The sequence below is a fragment of the Malurus melanocephalus genome, unplaced genomic scaffold (genome assembly GCF_030028575.1).
Source record: "Malurus melanocephalus ecotype Western Australia unplaced genomic scaffold, MMel_1.1 scaffold_187, whole genome shotgun sequence".
Lineage (NCBI taxonomy): Eukaryota > Metazoa > Chordata > Aves > Passeriformes > Maluridae > Malurus > Malurus melanocephalus.
This window is the reverse complement of record NW_026623419.1, coordinates 832,113-859,666: the sequence shown is the minus strand read 5'-3', so window position 1 is coordinate 859,666 and position 27,554 is coordinate 832,113. Positions and strand designations below refer to the sequence as shown.

The 27,554-nt window shown below is 44.5% G+C and overlaps 1 protein-coding gene across 2 annotated transcripts in view; it reads right to left on the bottom strand.

Moving 5' to 3' along the window:
- Window positions 1-1,653: 1,653 nt before the first annotated feature.
- Window positions 1,654-27,554, bottom strand: part of TNFRSF11A (TNF receptor superfamily member 11a) — a 30,867-nt gene continuing 4,966 nt past the window's right edge. Inside the window, exons 2-10 of one of the 2 annotated variants that reach the window (XM_057373128.1) lie at window positions 19,814-19,895; window positions 19,245-19,370; window positions 18,547-18,690; window positions 17,319-17,412; window positions 16,890-16,984; window positions 15,932-16,039; window positions 14,026-14,078; window positions 11,585-12,437; window positions 1,654-7,463 (exon numbers count right to left, since the gene is read on the bottom strand). In XM_057373128.1, the coding sequence (XP_057229111.1) occupies window positions 7,084-7,463; window positions 11,585-12,437; window positions 14,026-14,078; window positions 15,932-16,039; window positions 16,890-16,984; window positions 17,319-17,412; window positions 18,547-18,690; window positions 19,245-19,370; window positions 19,814-19,895 (1,935 nt within the window). In that variant the 3' untranslated portion in view covers window positions 1,654-7,083. The remainder of the gene's footprint in view (window positions 7,464-11,584; window positions 12,438-14,025; window positions 14,079-15,931; window positions 16,040-16,889; window positions 16,985-17,318; window positions 17,413-18,546; window positions 18,691-19,244; window positions 19,371-19,813; window positions 19,896-27,554) is intronic. The other variant, XM_057373129.1, reaches the window with a different exon arrangement.

Below are 27,554 nucleotides of genomic sequence, written 5' to 3'. Positions count from 1 at the left end.
GAACAAAATGCTGGCATGGAAGAGTATTTACTGTCAAAGTAACCAAAACATGAAGATCCAAAAGGAAACAAGTCTTACAAGACTTTTAAAAATTATTAATGAGACAGAAGTCTTGAGTGTGTTTTCCARTACCACCTATGGAAGAACAAAAAATACTGAACTGATTTCTAGTACCTTTTCATCAACAAAGCACCAGCTGCAGCACTTACTACAGAGCAGATAAAAGTGTAGTGTAGTGCACACAAATGGGACCTGACAAAGAACATAACTTTGAAGAGAACAGACTCAAAGTGTATCAACATTTAAATATAGCAGGCCAGCCAGACTGAGAAAACCCAAGAACTGAAGTGGATTTATTTTTCATGCCTCTGTCATACTTGGAGCATCCCTTCAGACAAAGGGGACAAAACCCTTGCAATGAGTGAAACCCAGCTGTGTGAGTGAAGACAATGAAGAAGTGGACAGGTTTTTAACATATCCCTGAAATGTTGCCCATCCGGCAGACAGGTTGGATCCATGGGGTGAGGATGAAAAGAACAGGGGTTGCAGGAAACATTTATGAGCAGCCTGCTGAGACAATCATTAGAGCTACTTGCATCCATCTCATTCTCCAGTACATTCAAAGGTTGTCCTCAGAAGAAAATTTGGCTGTGCACCAGTGGGCAGCTGCATTTTTAAGTGGAAACCCCTGTTAAATAAAAATTTTCTGTGTTATAGCATGAGCTCTACCATCTGTTGTCTAGCTCATTTATGACCAGTTAAGCTTGCAAAAAAACCCAACAAGGAACTTAAATGATGCAAAAGGCAAATGTCCTTGGGGAAACTGTTTTWTATTTTCCACAGGGAGCATGAACTACTGTGCTTTAGTGGTGCCTATTAAACACTAAAAGGGAGATAACTGAATGTTAGAACGGGACAAAAAAACAGAGAATAAAAAAAGCAAACTGCTCAATAAAGGCTATGTAACTGAGAACTGTAATGGCAGGCCTGCAYGTTGAAAAAACACCTTCTAAATACTCATTTAAGGTGCTTCAAATAATTGAGACGTTATATAAATAGCCTTCCTTTAAAATCTAGTGACTGTCAATAGGAATATGGAGGCAGTGGTTTTTACATTTGAAATAGTTCATCCTTATGTGCTGCCTACAGCCAATTTCAGTTTATTTTGTATTCACTGATTTTTTTTTGAGACAGACACACAAAGGCATGATTTCATCTGATGGAAAGCCTGGATCAGCTGCCAGCTGCTTCTATTCCTGCAGGAGRGAGGAGACTGAGGTCTCATCGGATAACACCTGGTACTGGACACCAGTAATGACAAAACCTCCAGGATACTGCAGGTCACACTGCCACTTCCAGCAGCAGCAAGTTGCTGTCTTCTCCCCACATCTCTACGGGGCAGTGGGAAGAGGGAGCACAGCTCTTTCAGCCTCTGTTCCTTGCATCAGCTCCAGCCCTTGCCTCTCACCCTCTGCTCTTACAGGTGGGAAATTTGAGGCCCATCCCCAAGCACGAGATAAAGTTTATCGACCTATAACTAGGTAAAGGCACAACAAAGGCAAAATGGCAAAATGTTAGGGTTTTTTTTCATTTCAGAAACCAGCTGAGGAAATAGCTATATTAGAAAAAAAAAAAAGCAACAGCTTCCAATCTGTTAAGGGAAGACACAAAAGGTGGAAGACAAAGAGGGATTATACTCTACATAAAAGAGYGATTTGAAGACCTGGGTAAGAGGACAGATAGCTGGGTTCCTTTGGRTCAAAATTGCAGGAATTACCACCAAGGGAGTGCTTGCAGTAGGTGTCTGCTATGGAGTACCTSATATGGAAATAGTCAAAATCATCTTCAAATGATTGAAGACTGGCAGTGGCAGCCTTGGCTGCGCTGATAAGATTATCCTAAGGAATGTGAAGAAGGTGAGTACCAGAATAAGGCCTCAGAGCTTCATAAGAGCAGATTTCATCTTGCTCAGGGAGCTGTTAGGAGGTATCCCAGAAATCTGCCCTGAAAGCCAAAGGTGTTTAGGAGTGTTGGGCGACTTTCAGAGAAAGCATTCTCCGAGCACAAGAGCAGTCCATCCACCTAAGCAAGAAAAGGAGCAGACACAGCAAGAAACCAGCCTGGTTAAACTGTGAGATACTGAAAGAACCTAGATGCAAAAAAAGGAACATGAGAATGATGGAAAAGGGAACAGGCTTCCAAAGCAGAATATAGAAACACTGCTCATGCATGCAGAGATGCAGACGGAAAGGTTAAAGACCAGCCATAGCCTGAGCTGGCAAAAGTTGTCAAGAATAGCAAGAAAGTAATAACATCCCATATTGTGTGTTAGCAAGCAGGAAAAGGAAAAARTAGGTCCACTGTTCAGTGGGGTTGGCCAGTTAGCTACAAATCCCAGCCAGCCACCTGAAGATTTTCCTTTATGCCTCCTTTGCCTTGATCTTCCTGAGGAAAGTMATTCTCCCAAGTCTCTGTGGAATTAGGGATGAGGCAAATAACAAACTGGTGACAGTGAGAGAGGGCTGAGTTAGCTGAGGTATGTGTTGGCTTCTCCCAGTTGCCTTCTTCTTCTTCATGCCTGAAAACAGCTTCCAGTTGGGCACACTCTGTAATYATTTCCAAGGTACTCAAATGAGGTTGACTCATCTGTAATTTCCCAAATCTCTTTTTTTTTTTCCTCTTTTTGTAGATGGGTGTAATATTTGCCCTTTCCCAGTCAGCTGGGACTTCCCCTGAACTCCATGACCTGTCAAAGATGTTGCAGTGTGCCTCTGCAATGATGCTGGCAAGCCCTCCCAGCAGCCTTGGGTGCATTCTGACAAGTCCCATTGACTTGTGTATGTCCCACTTGTACAGGTGGTCCCAAACACTCCTGAGCTCCTTTGCTCTCCTYRGAAACCTTTCTAACAGTTTTCTGTRAAGCTGCAATCAGGAGTARTTTMATGTATGGCCATCTGCATATATTGTACAGAAATGTGATTCCGCCAATAGAAACATGATGGAACAGATCTGTCAACTTTGATGCAAGTAAAAACCAGTGCAATGATGTCCAAGGATCCACCAAGTGGTCAGGCAGGCTATGAAATGAACCAGAAGAGCTGTGGTAATCCTCAGCCAAAACAAAGAAACCATAAGCCAACTAGCCAGAAGAAGAAGAAATAAAAAAGCAGCGTGCAAACACATCTGACTGGATACTGTGGCTTCCTCACCTACTGCAACAGGGTTCGTTAATATTATGCTGTCATTGMCTTGTTCAAAAGCCAGAGAGAATTGTAATAAAGCATTTTCCCCCGAAGTTCATGTTCATGAATGTTCACATTTTACAACACAAYAGATGTTGAACAATGTGACAAGTCAGCTGAAGGGCCTGAAGGCAAGACAGGAGCAGTCCTTGCTGCAGAGACAACACAATTGTTGGAGGCCACAACYAACCTGAATTCCTGGCAGAACAAAAACCCAAGCAACCACACTATCAAAGTGAGAACAATGGGACCCAGGGGTACATCCTGGGCTCTGCCAAGGTGCTGCAGAAGTGAATTCTCCAGTCATGGTAGATTATTTTTAAGGGGGCACTGCTGCCTAATTTGCACGGAGCTTTATGATAAAATGAGAGCCCTATTACATACCTGATTAACACAGACATCTTTCAGCCAGGTTCTGTTTAATGACAGACACAGGGGTGCAATTGTTCAGRTACTATCAACATGATAAAAAGGAGGAAACCTGAATGGTCAAGTAGAAATGAGATTTTAGTGGCGCTGCTCCCAGGTATGCTGTAAGCCYGCAGAGTAATTTCCAGTCTCTGCATGAACATGTAGCAAAGTACACAGATTAACAGCAGTTATTATCTATATTGATCTTTAATGACATATGGTGTTCCATGGGGATAAGAAGGGCTGCTCCAGTGCCCATGTTTTCCCATGGCTATATGCAGAATTACTCCTGTCCTGCCAGGTCTGAAGTGGCTGGCTTTCAAGACCACCTAGTATATTCACCACGGATAATGCATGTGACTCCTCAGAGTAAAAGACTTGTAAAAATGCATGCTGTGCAGGAGGAGACTTCAGGAATGAGCTGGAATCAGTGCCTAGTTATTAGCACTAAAGCATTACCACCTCACAGGAGGTTTGTGAGAGCTCCTACCTGGGTCCCTGCAGGTGCAGAGTGTGCATTGCAGCACACACTGTGGAAGGGAACCATTTCTTGTTAAAACAAGTCAACAAAAAATGTTACAAAAGCCTAACCAGGATTATATTCACATTTTGCTCTTTTTTAGTTTTTCTTTTTTTAAACAGGCACGGGCATATAATAATGTATTTTATTTCCCTATTTATTCAAATAAAACCTTCACCTTTTCTCAAATAGATATTTCAGATTTTWATTATCATTAATTATGTGTATTACAATAGCAGCCAGAAGCCTCCAAATTAGTGCCCAATGCACAGATCCCTGTTGTACAAACAGATGCTAAAAACCACCCCCAGCTCCAAACTGATGACAAATGAAATAATGAGGATTAAGAATTCCCTTTGGGATCCATGTCTAAGCAGTCAGGCAGAGAGACCCAGGGAATGTGCAGTATGCTAATGGCTGTGATACTGTTTTTTCACTTTGGGGTAGGTTCTGGAGGAAGAAAAATAACTGGATCATGGTGCATCACATTTCCCTTATGGGACTCCTTTCTTCATGCTTGCTGATTATCCTAGTTTCAATCCYTGCTCAGCATGAACCTGAAATTCAACGAGTGAAAAATGTGTCCTCATTGAGGACACGTAAAGTCCCATTATCTCCCTTCAAACCAGGATTATGAGYCTGCTCTCTGGTGGTAGATATAAACCAAGGGAAGAAAGAAGCTGCAGAAGGAGAAGACAGACCTKCAGACAGGTAATTTATCCAGAAAAGAGCACAAGAATTCAGTCCTGCCTGCCCTGTGAAGGGGCTGGTTGGATGATTTTCCAGCAGGTCTGATGTCTTGGAGAATGCTTTCCAGAAAATGCAATTGAAAAAATAAAGATGAAGTGAAACAGTATCTGCAGCACCTTGCCTGGAAGAGATGGTGGTTCTGCTTCCTTGTCCCTATTCTACCAGTGCCTAGAAAATACAGAACTACTCCAGAAGAGGCTAGAAAGAGGTTGTACAAGATCCAGCAGGAAAGATAAAAGAATACCACAGGTAAGAGAGCCTCTGTTACACACCTTCAGAGAGACAAAGGTAGCTTGGGCCGTCACTGAGTGGGACAATCYACCTGCCTGGCCGAGTCTAGGCTAGGGTGATCTAGTTTTTTGAAGGCCACRGAGAGGAGAAAGTGAGACTGGTTCTTCATTTGGCCTTTTTGCCAGTCACCAAAGAGCAAATCCTGCACTTTTGCACTGAACTTTACATTCCAGTAAATATAAACAATGCAGAATTATTCTCCTGAGAGGTGAAGGTGGCTAAGACCATCCTTTTATTTTATGCATAAAAAGCTCATCATGACACATCATGATCACCTTGTCAGCTTTACAGGTGYTCTTCCCCAGAGCGCAGTACTACTGCAACCAGAGCAGCTATGCAGTGAACCCCGCAGCTTTAAACCTTCCTGGGGAGAAGCACTCCCTACCAGAGCCTTTTTCCATCAGGGAAGTTCTCCTGAAGGCTCTGGCTGCAGATACATTCCTGCAGCACTGACACGTGCAGGAGAATGTCAGAAAATTATCCCTTGTCAGGAAATKATAAAAAATGTTATCTTTTTCTCTTGGGAGTTCCTTGAGACTCTATTCCCTTCAACTTTCTCTCCACAGTGGCTGCTGAAGAAGGCTGCAGGATATCAGACATGAACCAAAGCAAACTGATTACCCGAGATTCCCTTCTAAATACAACTACTACTGTTTTGTAATGCCAAATCTTTGGTCCCATTGCTCATCAGCTCTCAGTSTGACAGAGCCTACACTCTGACTCCAGCTCAGACAGGCCAAGTTCTGGAAACAGCTTCATGCTATGTAAGTAAATCTCTGCTTATTAATAAAAATAGCAGAGGGAATGACAAAATTGTTTGGGCAGGTAAAAGAACGAGTGTTTGACCTTGACCAAATTCTCCATCTTTGGGTAATCTCTCCCTCTTCTGTAACTCAGGAAATATCCAYAGCTGGTTGTCACAGACCCTTCCTCCACCTGCTAGCAGCTCTTTGTCTCAAACTATAGTTATAGTGATGCTATTCTTGTAGCAGTGTACCAGGCACACATCACTCAATTCCAGAGGTCTGAACTCCTCTGGAGAAGGGCAATAAGGCAGAGGTGAATCAGGGTCACTGTAAATGCTCTTTGCTCGAGATTAATCTGATATGCTTTTAAGGCGTATCAGCTGTATTTCGCCTGTTATCATCCGCTTGTGGCAGAATTACACACACCTATTTATACCCACAAGTCAATAAGGGGCAGACCAGGACTTTGGCTCTGGTGCTGGTTTGAGACTGGAGTGCCTGCTTCCTTGGGGAAAGATGGGAAAGGATGATGTCACCTGCCAGACCACCACAGGGAAAGGCTGGCAGCAGCACCATGCCTTCCTTCCACCTCCAAGACCCAGCAAAATGGGTAGAGCTTAGGTGCAAAAAGGAAACCCTGAGGCAGAGCTCAGGATCCCCTATCAGTCCAAGCCTTGGCCATGTTGTCCCCTCTTTGGGAGCATCCTGCACATCCAGTCAGCAATGCTCTCCTCCTCACAGAGTCCCCAGGCCGATGGATCTCAGCTCCCTTTTGCCACTTGCTGGGGAGAGGTGCCAGGGCATGGGGGGCAGGTAGAGAACCCATTGCCCTGTGGGGGAGAGGAGAAAGCCCTGCTGCTGCTTTGGCAACAAGGGCAGCATGCCTGGCTTCACTTGTGTGCCCATCCCCATTGGCCACCTCTATTTAGAGCACCACCGCCACCACCGACRTGTGTGCCATGAGGGTCCTTCCAGCTGTAAAATTCCCCAGGAGACACCAGGGGCAGCAACAGTCTCCCAGTCTGTCGTGACACCCGGGATTTTGGCAGCATGGCAGCAGCCCCTCACRCCGTCAGTGGCTGCCTGCCGCCACCCTGGCCCGCAGCGAGGACACTATGTCCCCTCAGTTCAACACCTTCTCCGAGAAGTGTCCCAGTTTCCCCTCCTCCTGCACGGGCTGGGAGGCTTGTTCACCGCAGGATGAGCCCCGCTCCTGGGCCAGGGCTCCACCAGGCCACCGTGGTCCCCCGCTCCCTGGGGCAGGACGGGTGCCCTGCAGCTCCGCACACTTCTCCTTGTAGTGCTGGGCATTGCCGGCAAAAGTCTCGCAGCGGCTGAGGTTCTCCTCCTGCACGGGGCTGCCCACGTTCTCCTCGCTCGGCCCCGAGGTCGTTGCCCCCTCCTGAGAGTTTTGGCTAAGGTAGACAACAATGATGTCGCCCTTGAAATTCATTACTTGTCCACTTGAAATAAAGGTGGAGTTACTGTTTCCAGTCACATTTCCTAGGGAAGGAGTGGGGAGAAAAGAAGACACACATGATTAATATTTTCCCCTCACAAGGTAGACACTTACTGCAGTGAACTTAATCTGCTGTGGTGGCTTCATTCTTGTTCCATTATTTTTCCCCCGTGACATGAGGATGCTCTTATAATCAATGCCTTCCACTGGATCTTTTCATTATTTCCATTTTTGTCTCCTCAGGACAAAATCTGTCATACACAGGGAGCCTGTCTGGGASGGTTGGAAACATTTCCCTCTGAGCTGTGACCTGGGAAGCCAGAGAGAGGGCGATGAGCTCATGTTCCTTGTGCTGCCTCATGCACAAAGCAGTGTCCAATCTGCCTCTGCCTGCAGTTAGTGAGGAAATGCTAATTATTTCTGATGATGAGACCTGTTTTTCCTTAGAATCCCAGAAATCACACTGCTTACCAAAGAGGCAATAAAACCCCAATCAATCCTACCATTTGGGCTAGATAGCAGGCTTACTGAATAAATACTGAAAAACTTAACATCTGATCACACAGTTACACAGTGTCCAAATGACACAGAGCTTATACAATTATCTTATATAGTCTGGATCCTCCATATAGGTATACTCYGGGACTCACCCAGCCCCCTCATGGCTTTTCCTGGATATAGATTGGCTCCRGTGAAGAGACAAGAGTTTATATTATAACAGCTTAACAGAGTTATGGTTTCAGTCAGTCTGTCTGAGGTTAGAGATTTTTCAGTATAAATTCAATCTGTCTGCTATTCCAGGACTGGGCTGCTGACCTAACTGACAGCAGGGMTAGGCTCTGGGAATTAATAAACTTCCCTCAGAGCAGAAAGAAAATAACAGAACAAACTCCCAACATCAAACTAACAAGCTTGTTCAAGTTTGAAAACGAAACAAACTGAAGAAACCAAGTAAACAAAACTTTCCTAGCCTGTGAACACACTAAGAAATGTTCTCCCTGCTGTGCTTCACTTCATCATTGCTTGGAGACTGATCTGACACCTTTTAGACATTTTGCACCCTTCTTCATTACATTCCTCAACACCTGAGACATTCCAATTTTCCTTGCAGGTAAGCATGGCCCAGCCCAGAGAAATGCTGTTTTTCTGGCAGCCACAGGTGATGTTTGCAATCCAGTGCTGGTCTCCAGCTGTGCAGAGTCAGGATCGGTGCCTGCTCAGAGCTGAGTCTGGGCAGCACTCGAGCGCCTCTCTAATAGGCCCCCCTTAGGCAGTCTTATTACTTCACCCAAATCACTGCATTGCTAGCTCTTTGCTTTCTTTCCAAGTGCTGTTGATTAACAGGAGGTGTCCATAAGGGCTTTCTCTGTAGGAGTTTTTCCCTGCCGGTTCTTTCCCCTGTGTTTGATTCAGTTTGGCTGTTTGCCATGAACAAAACTCTTGGGCATAATGGCAGTACAAAAATAACTGTKTCTTTAAACAGATTGCCTGTCTCTTGCAAAAGGTGCTGCGAAGAAGGTTACCAGTGCTCAGTGTGAGATCAAAAATTTAGAAATATGTGACAGTGGGGAGGAAAAAAAAAAGTCCAATTCACAAATTTATAGTGTTGAGTTGAATGTGGCTGGCAAACCTCCAGTGCTTTCTGAAGATACCATACTGAAACAAAAGGATGTTTGAGGCCCAAAAGTGCAGAAAATGGACACAAGAGCTTCCTAGAGTGTGCCAAGAAAAGTGCTTCCAATCTGAAAATTATAAGGGACACCTTCAGAGTGAAGGCACTGTTCTCTGCAGCRTTTCAGTCTTTTGATCTCTTCAGACTATCTGATAATAATTACAAAGACAGATCATTTTTTCTGGTAGTTGCTCACTAAGAAGTGGGACAACGCAGGCAAATAATTTTCTCTGGGACATTTAATGGCCTCTAGGTGGTAAAAACTGTTTGTCACTGCCAAACCAGGCTGGTTTGGGATCTGGAAGTGAAAGACTCTGCAAAACCAGTCCCTGTTATGAGTCAGCTAAGTCTTCCTGCATTCATGCCTTATGGAGTAGCCCTGCATAGGACTTGAGGTGGGCCTGAATTGACCTTTCATGGCTTATGGAGTTTGAAAAGGTGCTTGAAGGCTTACCTCCATCTCCAGTGGTGACCCCTGGAAGGGGCACCTGTCCAGAGGTTCACTTTTGTCCTCTWGGTTTGTTTCACAGGAGGGACAAAGTTTACAGAGTTCTGTTGTTGTTTTGAGTGWTAGTGAACTAAGATCAAAACTTCATGAAATTTTTTTTACCACAGTCTTTTTCTTCCCATTTTTCATTGACCTTCTTTTGTACCATTCTGTTTTAGCATARCTATGTGCAAAGCCTGGTAGTTTAGTTGCTTTGAGAAGCTTTACAGAAAGTTATTTTACATGCACATTTATTCCATCTGGGCATTTCACAAGGCCTAGAAAAATGACAGATGTTGATGCACCCACACGTGGCTGGGGTGCTTCAGTGTGGAACCTATGSCTAAGCCCTGTCCCAATCCTCATGCACACAGGCACTGCCAGGGGGGCATGGACATTCTGTGGGTAGAACAATTACTCTGCCAGCAAGACAGGTTAYCCACAGACCAACTACCCCACGTTCTGATACTGCCCACAGCTCTGTCAGTATCTTCCCGCAGTCATGTGTAAAAACTGGCAGATTAGGAACACAGTACTTGTGCTCAGGTTTCACCAGATGGCACTAGAGCATGTGCATAGGCACAGACACAATTAAAATCCCATATAAAGAATTATGCTGCAGACCTAAAATGGCACTTGCTAGCACTGTGCTTATATCCAAGCTCTCCCGTTTGCTCTAYTGTTCATTAATATTTTATTTCTCTTGGTGTCCTATTCAGAAAGAAAAGCAGTGCCAAACAGCACCAAATATAACTTGACTTCTAGTTATACCTCAAGAGTCACCTTCCAACAATAACAAAAAAGATAATCTGTGCTCTGTTTAGTCCTGCTGCATTTTGTAYAGACCAGACAGTGAAACTGCGTCAGGATTTCAGGAAACTGAAGCARCAGAAAGTTTCTGTTCTTAAGAAGATGAATGTTACACACTTTCAGATTCCCATATGGAATGCATGTTGAAAGAGTAAGGGCCTTCAAGTGTGTTGTTTTTGGGCTTTGGCAGACCGACAAGAATGTGTCTGTAAGAAATTTTAAGGCACAACATGGTTTTTAAGAARGGCAACAGCTTACAACTGCTGTGGGTATTACAGTCATACTTGGATGTCCCACTCAACACTAAGGTCTCATTATGCTTGGCAGTGCATTGACATAAATAAAAATAGAGCACCCAACTTTGTGAGATTATAATCCAAAATGACTAATAATATACGACAGGCAGATTGCAGACTTTTATACTGAAAATAAATCAGGGAAAGGAAGATTTCATCGCAAGAAGGTTCATAACTTCCTTTTTGCTGCTTTTGCTTCAGTGATTTTTTTCCCTGTTTTAATTTGACAATTTTGATGTATTTACTCAATTAATAAATTGGTAAACAATTAGTAAATTKGCATCAGTGTTGCAGAGTTGTTTAGGGGACAAAGCCCATGTGTATGGAGAAACAGTACCTGTATGAAATTATTTTATGTGAATGCTTATATCCTAGCAAATAAAAACAAAGAGCTAAAAGTAGAAAATTATAGGTAATCTCTTAGGTCTAGTCATGGCTGCCAGTTTACAGCTCCAGCTGGAGTTTCACCAAMCACTGTACAAATGTAACTGGACTTAAACCTAATGGCAAAAATGTGTGTGTATGCTGGTGAATGGAAAGTATCTGTCTGAGCATTGTGCACCCTTCCTAGACTCAGCCTCTAGGTATTGTCTTCCTTCTAAGTTTTCTCCAATACGAGCACTCGCAAACACAACTCCCTGGCCTCTGCAGTGACAACCAGGTGCRTTCTGGTTAGATCAGGGTGGGACAATGGTCTGTTGCTGGCCTCATTCTGGCASAATTCAATACAAACCAGATGGCCTTACTATTTCAGATATTTTTTTTTCAGACTAGCTCTAAGGCAATTAAGTGAAAAGGATAATTTTCTTTTCCTCCTGTATCAGATCCTCTGAATACTACTGAGCTAGCAAAGAGAATAATCCCATACAACTGTGTATAGGTGAAGCCTAGGGGGCTTACCAGATGCTGGAGGGAGGTCTGAAGTGCTGCTGTTTGTCCCTGAAGKGCTTCTCTGTGTCCCTGAAGTGCTTCTGTTTGTGTTCTGGTACTTCATATTGGTACTATCTGAAGACGCATCTTCCATACCAAGATCATTTGCTAGAGTGCTCTGACCAGCAGAGAGAAAATTCAAACCACAGTTGCACTGTGCACAGGAACCAGTTTCTGGGGAGGTGAAGGTGCTGTCAGCTGCAGCACAATAGGGTTTGCTACACTTTTGGGGAGATTCTCTGTACAAAATGCCACACCTCACACAGATCTTCTCTGAGTCACAGTTTGTTGCAAAATGATCTGTGTCTTTGTTGCCTGTTTCCTTCAGGCAATTGTTGGCATGTTGGCAAGATTTCTGCAGAAGCTGGTCCATGGCAATGTGTGCCCCATCTGTGCTGGAGGGAGGGTGAAAGCCTTGAGAGACTGACACGTCCTCTGTGCTCTCAATACCTGAAAAGTACTGGTTCAAGCTGTCRTTCTCCCCGGCCTCAATCGGTTCGTAAAATGATGACACGGTTTTACTGGCAGCCCGACTTAGTAATGGTAAATAATCAGTGTTATTGAGATCCTTATCCATGTATTCATCTTCTGTGGGAACAGGTGGGAACTGGTAATCATCAGTCTTGGTTACCACAGGAAAGTCTCCTGACTCACAGGGCTCAGTGCTGGGGCTCCCAGTCCTGCAAGGAGTGTGACCAGTGGTGCAGCATGAGTTTACAGGGACAGGAGCACCAGAGGGGCCCAGGAGACCTGCGTCTTCAGAGGTCTGGGGGACAGCAGCACTCATGATGTTCACACTAACAAATGCATCTCTGGGGGGTTCCTGAAAGAAATTAAAAGTAAAAATGCCTTTAATACAGAGATTGGCATAAAGTTATTTTCTAGACAAAGAAGRAAAAGGCAAATCATGGCTCTTCCATGACTGAATACTGCTGTACTTSAGTCCTGAAGTGTAACTATTCTGCTGTGGAACTGTGACTGGTAATGCTGGACTCAGCAGGTGTTCAGAACAAAATCTGGTGATCCGGGGAGCATTAACATTCAATCTTGTGAGACAACTATTCCTAGTTTTTTTGAGGGCRCTTAAGAAGAGTTAATAAAACTAGAAGAGCTGCTGGATTCTGCTGCTCCTTATGGACCATTGGTAAGACCCACCTAACTGCTTATAAGGGTTTGGAAACCCCCCCCCATGTCTGAATGACTGTTGACCTGTGAAGGCCTTTCAGGGGGCTGAATTTTTAATATCACCAAGGATTGAAGAAAGAACTTGGGTTGATTMAGAAGTTCTGAGACACACTAGGAAAAAACACAAGGAAGGTTGTATTAACCTGAAAAGTTAGGACAACAAATGCAAAGGCCCATAACATCATGTTGTCACAGTAYTTGACAGAGTAAAGTTATATTTTCGTTAGCAGCTCCAAAAAAAGAGTTGGGAAGTACTTCAGGGTTTTTTTTCAGTTTGTACAAGTTGTGCTTTAAAGATGGGTATTTGGGAACTGATACTTTTAATTTCTAGTGTCTGTTCAGATCTTCCAGGATAGAAAAGTGTTGCCAGCCACTAATTGCAGTTGATTTGCTACTCTGTCCCAGAGGAGCTGAACAGCTGTCAAGACAGGAGGTTGCATGAAGACTTATGAGAAAAAAGAAGAACTGCCGGCTCAGAAAGGTGGGTTTTTTTGGTACGTTTGGTTTTTCTTTTAAGCAATGGAATTTGACCTTTCAACAGCTAAGCTCACTGCAGCTTCTAGAAGGGATGGTGGGACAKCTGGGACACCTCAGTCCCCATCCATGGTGTTGAGCAGCACAAGAAYTTGAACCAGTGCCACCATGCTGTTTCAGGCATGGGGCTGGTATTGTAAGAGCAAAAGCTCTTACTTTTTTCACATCTGAATGGACAAGCAGGACTTCTTCCTCCCTAGAACTAAGGAGTCGAACAGCCAGTTTCCTTAGATGATGGCTCTGTGTTTAATGACTTGCATGCCTGGCATTTTTGGCATAGACCCAAATCCAGGTTTCTTCCCTGTGAGCACTCTGGTATGTAACAAGGGGCAAACWCAGCTGAAGCTTTTCCTGTTGCTAGGATTTAGAGTCTCTCTCCTAGGCAGACTCAGGTGTTCAGCCACCAGTGAGTTTGTGTTTAACTTTCTCATAATAAATTTTAAATARTCACAAGACCTTTATCTCTGTTAAAACTGGCTGAAATCAGAGAGCTGGTTCAGAAGCTATTTGTGAATGGTGATTGCATGTGGCTCACAGAAAACCAGACTGGAAAAGCCAAAGCTGTGAGCATTTTTTGAGGAACTCAAAATTCGTTTTCTAGCCAAAGATTACTGTGGAGTCTGCTTCAGAAGGGGTGTCAGGAATGCCATGAGGAAAACTCAAAGAGAAAATGTTACCGTCTTTGACTCTACCTTAGTTCCTTTTATTTGGCTGCACACTTCATTAGCCCAGTTCTGTAGATCTGCTGTAGGGAAAACAAAAGAGTAGCTGTAACATATAGCAGGCACTTAAGTTAACCACAGACCTAAACACCCACAGTCATTCACAATCCGCAATACCATATTAAATAAAACCAGCAAGCCTGTTTTTACTGCCTGTTCAAGTATCCCAACGTTGGTCTAGCTGAGGATTCATTGTAACTGGAACAGGGATGAATTTCTGTGGAGCAAATGTTTCCAAGCTCCTAAAATAGACCATGGTTAAACTGTGTTCCACATCAAATGGGGTTTCTTTCCTGGTCATATGTCACACCAAGCTATGACTGGCCCAACAACGACCTGCTCGCAGCAGAAATGGTCTATTTCAAGAGAAGTCACATGGATGGCCCAAAGGCCCTTCCCAGACAGGAGTGAGAAGCCTGGAGAGAAGAGGGTAAGCCACTGAAACCACAGGATGGCAGGCTCAAATACAGCATATTCAACTTAATCAGAGTATGCTTAATGGGGAAATTCATTCCAATTTCTTTGGAGTATTTCCCAAGGAAAAGCTTTAAGTCCAATATGCTTTAGGGCAACAACTGGCACAGTGAGCAATTCTCATTTTCTGAATATACGTTCAGGAGACTTTGCAGAGCTCAAGTCCCATGTACATTTGAAGCTTACGATGGTTTTGCATGGCTCAAGATAGATCAGCTGTGCAGCCACTGTCAGTTCCCAGCAATGACTCTGCTGCTCTGATGTTGAATCTGTACATTTACCAACAGCACCCACACCAAGGATACAAGAAGGAAGGGCTTCTTCCTGAGCCTGCAATTCTCCCAGGATTGGTGAGCAGGATTCACCATGCAAAGGCAGTGGGGGACTGTCACTGCAGAGCAGCAGGGCAACACAAACATCAGAGAAATTGCAYTCCCCCCTAACCTGCTCTGCATCACAAGTATTTGGTTTGCGAGCAGAGTCACCATTTCCTCCGGCCCATCCCAGAAATTCCAGATTTAGCACAACCCATGTTTAGTGTGGCAGAGCAGCCTATTTCTAAAACACAGGCTGAAATATACTTTACAAGAAGTGAATTCTGTCTTCCTTTCCACTGGTCCCAAAACTTCTCATAAATTGCTAGCATTTGAGAATGGGAATGGTGGAAGAAACTTCCCATGTTTAGGGGAAAAAGCCTAAAAATGAACAGAAAAATAGAGGTATGTCTTTCACTAAAGAGACCCAGAGCTTAACAGAGTTGAGGAATATGAAGGTACTTCCATTCTATTCATAAGAAACTCAATATCCCACTGTTCTCCAGTATGCCTTTGCTAGAATTTTTCTATTTTTCTACTTCAACTGTTCATTCTGCTTCCTTCTAGTATTTCTTTCAYACCTTATCAGGACTTCAGCCTCCAGCTAAAAACATTGCCTTGTTCTTGCTCTCAAATACACATAAGGCCTTTGTCTTGAAATCCATATTTTAACCTGTCCAGATGTAGGTTTTTGGGTAGGAGGGAAAGTGAGGTGAAGATGATCTAAGATAGGACTTATATCTGTCCCTGCTTCTCTTCTCAGATGTGCTGGGTGCTGCAGAGCAGCCAGGCTGCTACGAAAGCTCCCAGCAYGAGCCCTCCTCCTTCCAACCACGGTCATGTCTGCCCTGAGGATGGTCACTCCATGGGCTAAGTGTAACACACTGTAAATCACTGCCTGCCTAGAGGAAAGGAATCTGAAGCCTGGCTTTGTGCTASGTAAAGAACATCCACATGGACAGATGTAGGGATAGCACAGAACTTCCAGTGTAACTCCTGAGCTTCTTAACCTGGGGCTTACCCATAAAATCAGAGTGCACAGAGAGCCACAGCTGTCACACTCATGAATGCCATTASCTATCACGTACCTGTCAACTTTTTCCCCTTATTCTTGTAGTATACGATGAAGACGACAATGCCAATTAGTGTCACAAAAAACAAGATGACAATCAATACATATARGATCTTGTTGGTGCCTGCAGGGTGTAAAAAGATAGTGACATCAATATGCAGCCTTCACTCAGCAGTGTGACAATCCTTGCACATTTTAGTTGCTTTTCTTCAGGAGAGGGATGTTTTTCCTTCCTACTGGATCTTTAGCTTCTATAATAACTCTACAGCTATAGCTATAGTAACTCTATAGCTCTAGTACTCATGGAGTTCTGTTACAAGAAGCCTCCCTGAAGGCACCTGGTACCAAGACATCTCCATAAAAGCCAGAATCTTGGTGTCACAGAACAATGTTGTCTGGTCCGGCTTTTCTCAGTGTTCCCTTGCAAGCTTCTAGCAGGCCATGGGCTGAGCTTGATCTCATTCAGGGGACAGAGGACATACATCTCAGGGAGACTACAGATGCTGGAAAAATTTGTCCTTTATCTTAGCTTATGATGGATCACTGCTTGCCAGGAAAGCATGGTATCCACAYTGGAGAAGGAAATGGACAGTGGTCAAGAAGGGACATCTGAGTGGGATTAGGCTGAGACTGTATCCATTGCTCTAAAATAAGCAAGGACAGGAGCTGCTAGTCTTTATACTGCTCATCAAAATGAACAAGCTGTAAATGTGATGGAGTCATGACAATAACAGCAATGCTGCCATGCAATTTTAGTGGGAGGCATAAAACTCAACTTAGTAATGGACACAGGGCCTTGAAATGCCAGGCCTGAAATAATTTTAAAGATGGGCTTTTCCAAGAGCACTGTCTTGGTATACAGCTGCTCTCCCTAGAGTCACCCACAATAGGAATGAGTAAGTCAGCCAAAACCTCTAGTAATAACATCACTTCTCTGCTACTTTCGAACAGACAATCTATACAAGGATACAAACCATCTTCTGATGGCTCAGGCATCTTCCGTTCTCTACAAACTGCATCAGAYTTGTCAGTCCCAGCCACGATTTCTTCCATTCCTAGAGCTGTACAGCTAAAAAAGAAAGACAAAGAGGCTAGGTTCCCTAAAMAAAGCCGCTTGTGGCCTCCTACACTTATGCAGAGCAGTATTTCTGTTGTAACACACATTTCTCCACCCCTAAGAACCTCAGATACTTTCTTTACTTTTAGCTCAGCAGTTCTGTTGTCACTGCTGTCTCTTGTTCTCATCTAAGAAGAATCCAACATTCAGCCTGAGAATTCCTGCATCCTTGCATAGCCAATGGAGATGCTCCATGTGCTCTGCAGGCAGCCCAGAACCCCACTGAGAAATGCTTTTGCAGAACCTTCTGGCTGGTGTGGTCCTTTTACAAGATCCAGGGACTTACTTGGTCCAGGATTTACACTCATCAGTGGATGAAGAGACCTTTGAGAAGTAGCCTCTGGGACATGGTATACACATCGTGTCCTTGTCTTGTTGCACTGTGTGTAGCAAAGGAAGAAAAAGTAATGGCTGAGTTTCTGTGGGTTCCTTTCAAGCCAGCGAAAGGTGACGATTGCTCCCCATCCTCCTGCTCCACTCTTCCCCCGCAGTCCCCCTAAAAGCTTTCCTGAACAGTGGGTCTTAGGTTACATTAGGGCAGCAATGAMAGCCACATGTAAGCCCTGGAAAGCCTCATCTGGGCACTTCTCTACATGATCAAAGTGAGAAAWGACCAGGAGCCATTTGTGGTTATTGTAAAATAACTCACAGCTGTTACATCCTTCCCCTTCTACTAATTCCCTCACAATGATGCTGTGCCACAGACAGTGACACTCATTGGTATYGTCACTTCTATGAAGCCACAATAAACAAAATGCTGCATCAGGATTTGCTAGGCTGGAGAAAAAACAGCAACTGTCCTCCAGGCCCATGCAGCATTTCTTCCTCAATTACTCTATTGTGCTGCTTTTTTGGGGTTCCTTATGTTTGGTGCAGCTGTTCCCAGTGCCCACTACAATTCTGAACTTGAATGCCTATTTTCCACCCACAAAACACCTGCATCTTGTTTTAATTAGACTTAAGAGTAAATAAAATGTCTCTAAAAAATCTTTGCRTTACTAGCCATCTAAAACAGAATGCTTCCTAAAACAGAATACATGAGCTACCTGAAAGGTGTTAACCACTTTTAACTTGCTTATAACAGTACAAAATGACAAGGCAAAGTCATTGCACAAAAACAGATTGCAAATCTGACCTCAGAAACAACCCTCAAAAGAAGAATGCTTAGCTGAATACTGGAGCAATGCATGACCCAGTGACTCACAGTCAGACACCTCAGCAAACATTAGAAATGTACTGGACACCTTGCAACTACTGCCACATCCACATGATACCTTGCAGAAGTCACTTGATCCAAGATACCATTTAAACTACAGAGGTAGAAGCCTCCAAAATGTAAATAGTCCAGGAGGATTACAAGCAGYACTAATGACAATTCAGACATGCATCTTCTGTTGACAGTCATCTGAGAGTTGACAGTASCCTCCCTAATGTCACAGTCCACACAATGTTGGCCTCATCCAGCTGGCCTGAGCTGGACATTTCACTCTGTATGTTCCCTTTCTGCATCTTACCAGGATGCTTGACTCCGAGTCCAGGAGCACACATGGTATTTCGCTGACAGCAGTCGCAGTCCTCATTCCAGTGGTAGCCCATGGTACAAGCACACTGCCGTTGGAATGTGCTGTTCCCTGGGTTCACTTCTCTCAAGGCTTTCCCTAGAAGAGAGAGCAGATGAGAGTAAAAAATCTCTCTGATAATAAGCCTCAAGTTTTTGAAYCTCCTGTTCTACATACTTGCTTTGCTTGAATGGCAGATGCAAAACCATTCATGTCAGAGGAAATGGTGYCTTTCAGGAAGCACGGGAGACCCTTGATCAGCACGGGGCTCCTCACCAATTGCACTCCYGAACAATACATTTCCTTACGGCTTTTGCAGAAAATAAACAGAGCATTTGCAAGGGTGACACAAACACATTAGGGGAAGTGAATGCAGAGTGTGCTGGGCTGAAAGGACAACTTCTACAATCAGCTCACAGGGGTGAATGGCCCCAGTGAAGATAATCACTATCAGCAGCAGAGAGACTGCGCGGTCATGGTGCTCTGCACMGCACAGGATCTCTGCTGTCTGGGGACCTCCCTCTCTGTCAAGTTCTTCTGCAAGCTCAGCCCCCAGTGTTGGGTACCTAAACAAAACAACTTCCCTAGATCATTTTCCCATCTTCATGCTTCATGAATTTGGAATAAAATGTTCTGCAGTATGAACAGCTCACCTTGATCACATATTTTATGTAGTAAGCATTTATCTTCTTCATTCCAGATATCCATATACTCATTTGGGCCACATGGCTGGCACACGCTGTCTGAAGTATCTGTGCATCTAGCAGACAAATATGTCCCTGCAATGGAGAAAAGGACAAGTGGGTCATCTGGAAGCTGCAGAGCAGCTGTCTAAGGAGGTTAGAGAAAAAATAACAGGCTGGGTGCTAACACTGCTAATCATTTCTTCCTGCACTTTTCAGTTTGTCAATCTGGCCCCCATTTAGTGTGGCCCCCATTTAGTGAAACATCTGTGAAGTGGATGGCCTGGGAGCACAAGAATTGAGCTGCTTTTTGTCTTGCACAGTGSTTAAGTGCTATCCCAACAAAACAGCCACTGTTACCTTTGCTGAGGCCACCAGAACCACTCCTGCAATAGAAGGCACTCGTAAGCCTGAGATCAGGCACCTGCAGGGCACGTGCCRATACATCAGCAGTCACGAGAGCCGGCTGCCTACCAATGACCCACAGAGCAGCTCCTTATGAGCTCCTCAGCCTCACAGCCCAACCAGTGCTCACATACCTGGCTCACACTTCCTGCAGCACCGTCCAGAGTACTCATAGTGTTGTTCGCTTTCACACGGCAGAGCGATTTGTAGTGACAACTGGAGCAGAAAGGAAAGAGGGAACATGAGAACCAACACACCTGGAGAGCTACAGACCKATGCRGTCACAGTGCTGGCAGAGGGAAGGAGACTTTCCTTTTGTACAGCATTGTGGATTGCCAAGCAATAAAAGTTACCCAACATCTGTGACTTCAAAAGCGCTTTGTAGACATGCTAAGGGTATGTGCTTGATGCTGTACACACAGGACTTTTAACAGAGCCAGGAGACAAATAAATAACCCATCCTGCAATTTGTCATGAACTTTTGGCCTGCTACATAACCTTTTCTTTCAGTACTCTATTATTTAAAATCTACGACTTTAAAACAATTGTAAAGAAAGAAAAATGGCACAGAGATTCCTCTGTAGTCTCTTCCACACAAATGACCTCAGATCAAGTCCTGGGAAACTGCCAGTTTTAATGCAGAGCATTAAGCAAACAAGCAAGGTGAATGATTTATATTCCTGAAAAGGAAGAAGTTCCCAGCTTCACACTGGGATACACAATGCTCTTGACTAGTCCCGTAAAATACTGAACTTAAATTTTGCATCTTTTTATGGCTTCCACTGTGTCCCTCAGAGGTAGTCTCATGGAACTGAGGCAGCCATYCAGAAAGGTGATGCAATTAAGCCAACAGCTTTCTGTGTCTCAAAAAAAACCAAACCAAAACCAACACAAACCACCCACCCCAACCACCTGAAATGGGTACAAGACAGGACATCTGCAAAGTGGGGAGCAAAGTTGCCTCTGGCCCTCATGGGGCTTTGCATCTCCTCCCTGCTCTCAGCTGCCTGTACACACAATGACCCCACCCACAGCCCAGGCTTTGGGACACGGCTTGTGCTGGGAATTCTGGCCAAACAAGCATTGTRCCCAGCCCTTCAATGATCCTCCTTTGGCTTCCCAGAATCCTCTAGGCAAACTCAACACCTTACAGTTGTTGATCTTGCAATTTAATCAGGTGATTCAAAAGCTAGCCCATTGCAAGGAATCCTTCACTATTGGATACAGCTGTTACAGCCTCAAGTACTGGGACAAAGTTGAAATAAAGTTTCTGCTGCTGGTTACAGGGAGCTTTTGCCATCTAATAGCACATGACAGCCCTGTGCCTGCTGATACAGGTTCCCATTTCTCCACTTAGCATTCTCCTCTTGTTTCCTCCAAGTCTTTATATCTTCTCTTTCCTTCTTTTCTAGTTTAAGCAGTAGCAACCTCCTTAAAAAGAAAGCAGTTTTCCCTAAGCACCTTGTCTTCTAATGCGGAGAAGGGTCTTATAAATTAAAGATCACCAAAAAGATTGAATGTTTTTTTAAAAAAAAACCACCACCTTTTGGCTTAGAGTTTGACCCATAGTTTGGTGGATGAGTTGTGTTTATCAAAACTGTGCTAGCTGTGACTGGAACAGAAAAACTAGCACAAGTCAGAGGTCTTGCAATTTCGTATTTTTGAAGGGTATAAACAACTTACAGCCTTTTTTTCATCCTTACAAGAATCCCAGGAAAAATTAAGAGTCTAGTCTTGCAAAAAAATCTTCTGTTGTCTCATCATTTCTTCGTCTCTTTCTTTGCATTCATTAGCAGTACCTTTCCCGCAATTAGATTATGCATTTTTGGAACAAACAGTGCATTCTGTGTTTACGCAGCTCCTCCAACGAGGAGCACAGGATAACAACCAGTGCTGGAGAGGGAAGAGACAATCTAGGAAAAGGAAAGCTGGGCCTGCCTGGCAGCTGAACAGTGACACAGCACACTGACCCTTGCAGTGGAAAAGAGCTTGTTTTCTGTAGCACGCYTCAGGCTAAAACACTAAGATGGCCAGCAAAAGGCTGAGGTGATGATGTGGAACCAAGCACAAAGGGTGTTTTGAGCAATTGATTCTCTACCCAGCCATCCGAAAAAGTAACAAACATGATGAGACCAACAGCAGGTCCAGTCACTCGCTTTTTGACACAGAATGTCCTCTTCTTCCTTGTTTCCCCCATTAAGTAGTTCCTCTTCAAATGAAAAGACTAAAAAAATTACTGAAGTGTCAAACAAGGGCAAAGTCATCATTTTTACGGAAGGATATGCAAATCTGCTAAAGAGTATTTAGCTGAAGGGTTGAGAATAATTTCTGAGAACCACTACTCAGCCTGAGAAGCAGCAGGGCCCTGAAGCTGAGGCAAAAGGAACAGGCTAATTGCTTGGCCACCTTTTGGAAATTGTCTGATACCAACATACTTTATCATATAAGGAGGGCTATTGTTAYGAAATACCTCACAGCTTCATTAATCTATGCTCTGTGTCAATAACCATCCTCTTCTGTGCCYGTGTCCTTCCCCTTTTTGCAAAAGCCAGCACATTCATAAAGCTGCCATACTCCCTCTTTTGATTCATGCCCAACGGTCCGCAGACAAGGCTTTCAGCACYCTTGGGCTAACCTCCATGTGAAGGTGACAGATTTTGGCCTGGTATGGACTGGCTGGACCTGCCAAGTGTGACAGGCTGGGGGCAGAGAGGACAGGAAGGRAAACCAAAGCAACCTGGAGTTTTCTTATGGTGGGAGCCAAACTCAGGACCTTTTGCTAACACTGGTGATGTCAGGATCCCTTGTTAATCCCTCTGCCAGGCAGATGTGTCTGTCTCAAACTGCACATCAGCTTCCTTTGGGGGCTGAGGAGTACTTGTTCTGCTGGCAGCACGATGACCTGACGCTTCGCCATCGCCAGCACATTCCTGCCAATGTGTCCTTCTGAGACAGGGAAGTGCAATTCATTCGCAGATGAGGAACTTGTACCAGGAGGCCATCTGGCTTTACAGAGGTGACAGGAAACCAAACCAAGTCTCCCAAGGCTCAAGTTTGCTCCGTAACCCCTGGAACATCCTTCCTCTCATCRGATGCTGGCCTGTGGGTCAGAGTGATTTGGACACCACCAAGCTCTTATCTAGAGAGAGAAAGTGACAACTTCCTCTGAAGTGCTTAAATGAGACAAAACCCAGTCTGGTCATTCCTTTAATGGTCTCGCTACTGAAGCTGCTCATTAAATCCCACCACCACATGCAAGTAAGTGCTTCAAAGAGCTCTAGGTATCCCGTGTAAATTCAATTTCTCACTTTGAAAGTGTGAAAAGCACAGATTTGCACCAGTTCATATAAAGACATGCAGCTTTCCAATTTGATTAATATTAGCTCAGAGCAAGTATATATGACAGGGGAAGAATCTAGGGGAAAAAACACAAACCTCCTCCAGGCTTGGTGGACTCAGTTTGGTAAAGCACACCAACACCTGCCTACCTCTGAGCACATGAGTAACACAATAGACTTCTTTGGAAAACCAGGCATTCTTACATGAAGGTTTGCAGAAAGATTATATTTTGGTGTGGAGCTTCAGACAGCCTTTTYGCTTTCAGGTTTAGGATTTTTCTTGCTTATTTGTAGAAAAGGACACTAAGCAGGAGTGTGCTTGTGCTTTTAGGGTTGGAGAACATCGATGGCAGTGCTACAAAGCTCCTGTGTTACTCAGACCTTAAAAAACCACACACACTTCAGGTACTTCTGAAGGGGGGAATCAGCAGCATTCAGAGTCCTGTCCTCAGGCTTAAGGAAATATTTATTCTTTGTGCCATTGAGCAATCCGAGGGCAGCAGAAGCTGTGTGTCATGGATGCTAAAATTACTCTTCTCCCTCTTCACATTTCAGAAAAGATAGAGTTGCATGGGCCTCTTTCCTTCAACAGAAAAAAATCTGGAAGAACAAGGTTGGGGGTTTCCACAGTCTTTTTCCCATGACACTTTTGAATAAGAACCTGAGGCCTCAAAGAGGATTGCTCATTAGTGATTATCTTAGTTTTGCAAAAATTGAGATGTAAAGAGACATGTCAAGTGGTAATATCTTTTAAGATGACACCTTTGTGGTCAGTGTAGTTGTTTTTGGAGAGCATCCAAGTCATCTCTCATCATTTCACCAAGCAAAGCACATTTTTTTCTCCATTTATTATTACAGCATCCAAGTACCTATGGGAAAGACAWCTATGGTCTGTCCTGCCTTGCACTCAGCAATTGCTCTTCATACTTTGGAGCCTAGGTTTATTCAAACCACTTGCTTTTGAGGTCCTTAGACTTGCCTGCTATAGGACTCAAAAATCGATGGATTTGGGGCTTCATTTGCCTTTGTCAACAACATTGCTTTGGGCAACATTTGCTGAACTGAAGAAGCCCGGTGAGCACAGTTAATACAGCCTCTGCTATTGTCTGCTGCTGCTGCTTCTTCAAATATGAACCACTGCCTCTCCTCTCACAGGTACCGACTGTGCCCCCARCCTTAGAGCTTCCTACCTGATTTGGGTCAGCAGTACTGCTAACCAGACCCCAGATTTCTTCAGCCCACTGCCAGTTTCAGAGGCTTGCCTCAAAAATTATTGAAGAGTAAAAATAGAACCTGGTTCTCGATGGGAGCTGCTCTGTGGCTGGTGCTCCCAGGCACACTGTTGAGGCACGTAACAGTAACAACTCTGGAAAATTCTACAGATGTGGGAGTACAAGGGAAAAGAGGAGTCCTGTGTTAGAGACTTAATCACGGTGCATGCAACAGTTCCTTCATGGACAGTCTTCACTTTTGATAAAAATTCAATCAAAGCAGCACCCAAGTCACAGCTTTGCAATTCCAGTTATTCACTTGCAGGCCTGTAATTCATCACAAAAATCTTAGATTGTGAATGAAATGCTTTTGGTGATGTCAACTTTCCAGTGACCAGTAAACCACATCATAGAACTGCCACCACGTGGTAAAATACAGCCGGGAAATGGCAACAGCTAAAACTAAATATTATTTCACTTTTAAAAATAGGTCCTTGAAACCCTGAATGCCTGAAGAGGCCAGAAAGAGCGTGAGGGATAAAACCGATAATGAAGAGGTGAAGAGAAAACCGTAACGTGTGGCCAGGACGTGGGCAAATGGTGGCAAAAGCACGGTCCTGGCTATTCCCCTCATCCCTCTGTTTCAGCATGCAGCCAAAAGTAAACACCTGAGCAACTGGTGTTGCTCCACCAGCGGGAAGGAGCATTCCTCAATCTCAAACCCACCAGARCTATTTCTGGCCGGCAGCTACGCAAAGGAGAAGTGCCGCAGCGACGGCTCTCACGGCGGGSTGGGGACCGGCAGACGGGAACCTCAGGTATATCAGATAGATCAGAAGGGAGATGACAGAGGTGGGACATGGCAGGGCTGAAACGGTGACTGACTGAAGCTGTGAATCAGCCAGCCCGCTTCTGCGGGCCGAGGACTTGCCATCACGTGCACAACATTTGTCATTTGGAGGCAAAGTCACCTCCACACCACAGACAGCGTGGCACACTTAACATTTTCACTGCCTGGGCAGTCAGTAGCGCCTGTTCACTGCCTGCAYTTTGGTGCAAAACCTCACGCTTTAACCTACGTGCCCCCAGAGCCACAGCAATTCAAAACCTAACAGCTACTAGGTAGAATACTCAGAATACTGAGGATGAATCAGAGAGTAAGAACCCAAAAGCTAACCAAGCCAAAATATTTAACAAAAAGGCTTGACAGCAAGACGAACAGTCCACAGCAGGAAGAATGAAAGACTGCAGAATAAGGACATTATTAAAGCTAATATTTAGGTGTGYTTAAGATAAGGCCTGCACAGGCAAATCTCTTCTAGAATAAACAGGTGCAAGAGTAGTGCTCCAAAGGAAAGTTTAGCAGCCTTACCACTCCAGGTACAGTCTCAATGACTCATCATGAGTAACTCTACACCCATTAACGCTTAATGAAAAAAAATTAAAAATACACAATGATTTAGGGGGAGCACGCTCCTCTTGCATTTTAGCTCAGCAGATCATTTTTCCATGCTTCATCAGCTGAAGTCGAGTCTTAATGAAGAAATGACCATGACATTTCTTGGGCTGGATGTCAAATTAGGAACCCAGTGGGGACTTTCTATGMTTAAAAGCTGTATATTTATGTACCCTTTCCTTCCAGCACACCAGAGTGGAACAGAACGTACTAATCTCTTATGGCGTGAAGCAAGATCCCACAGTCCCAGATGAGATGCTGGGCAGAATGAGAAAGCCTGCAGAAGAGGGGAAGCTTGCATTCCCTACCTGATGCTCTGCTTTGGCTTCCTTCTCCTGGATTATAGCACTGTCCATGGAACAAATGCTAAGCACCCTGCAGGCAGAAATATGAAGGGTGGTGGTSAGGCTAAAGCCCTTGCTTGGGGTGATGACTGTCCAGAGGGCTGCATGCAACATCCACAGACCWTTCTGCTGCAGTGTTAGAGTGAGGGTTGCATGAATGCATCTGCACCTTCTCCATCATGAAGGCACTGCTGCCTTTATTAAAGGGCTCAGGACYGGGATGAGAATTGATCAATTCACTTTTTAGGTGTCATCGTGAGGAACCAGCTCTGCCAGTGACCATAAGCAACGTCAGCAGAAATATTCCTCCCTGATTTGAAGAGGCTCTGGCTCCTTTCCATAAGCAGCCTGTTTTACAACATGTGGTATTGCAGGGGGAGAGTTTTTTTTCCTGTGAGATCACATTCAAGGAGCCATCTCGTCTTTGCTACCTAACAATGCAAAGTTACTGAAGAACACCTTGCTCATAAGGCAAAACTCTTTGCTGTAGCAAAATAATGCACTCAAAATAGATTTCCTTGTATGCTACATAAGCAATTCTAGGCCTTCATATAAACATAGTTGCACATTTTTCCCTATCTGTATTTCTSCATTCCAGATTAATGGTTGGCCTAACAAAACTTCACAGTATTTTTATTTCCATGCAAGATTTTTTTTCTTTTCCCTCCACTTTGACCACTGACTAAATATATTCTGCATCCATCTGCAGTCACAAATGTTGTTCTTTGTCATTCTTGAACAGACCCTATATACTTTTTTTTCTTYTGGAGTAGCCACAAAAGTGGTGAGGGTGAATGACCTCATTTTTTTTTTCCCCTTCCTTGGCTAATTGGCTCTTGAAGGGTGGATTAAACCGGYCGGCTTTGCTCTTTTACCAAAACACAGCTTTTTCTGGTCTCTTTTATCTAGATTTTAAGGGGGCAGGGCAGCCAGAGGGTTCTGCAGAGGCCAAGAGGCAGCTCTGGGTCTCAGCTCTCCATCTGCCCGTCATGCTGCCATCCCCTGCCACAGCCCCTGCTCCAGCCACTCCTTTGGGAAGGTTGTGGGGAGGCACCACAAACACATCTGCCAAAGCCGTGTGGGGAATGAGCCTTGCTGTGGGGATGCTGCCGGGGTCCTGGGCAGAAGAGGATCCAAAGAACAAGGGTGAGGGCTGGATGATGCAGCCCTATGCACTCCCTTGCCGGACCTGCGCGGGCAGACCTCCCTGTGACTTCGGGGGGAAATGGATGGGGCGCTATCCCGAGGTGATTAACGACTCATTGGCTTCGTTTGCAGCCGTGACATCYTGGGCACTGCACAAACACCACAGAAAGCCATGCCCACAGAACTCACACCCTGAAAAGGCTAACAAAAGAGGTAACCATGGGAAGTCCTGCACAAAGCAGCTTAGCTGGCTACACAGGTATGCAACACAAACCAGGATGTCCTGGAGTGCCAAGGTGACATCAGCATTGCTCCTCCTGTGCAGTGCTGAGCCCTCCAGGCACCCCATGACAAAGGTGACAGCACACKGCGGTGACACA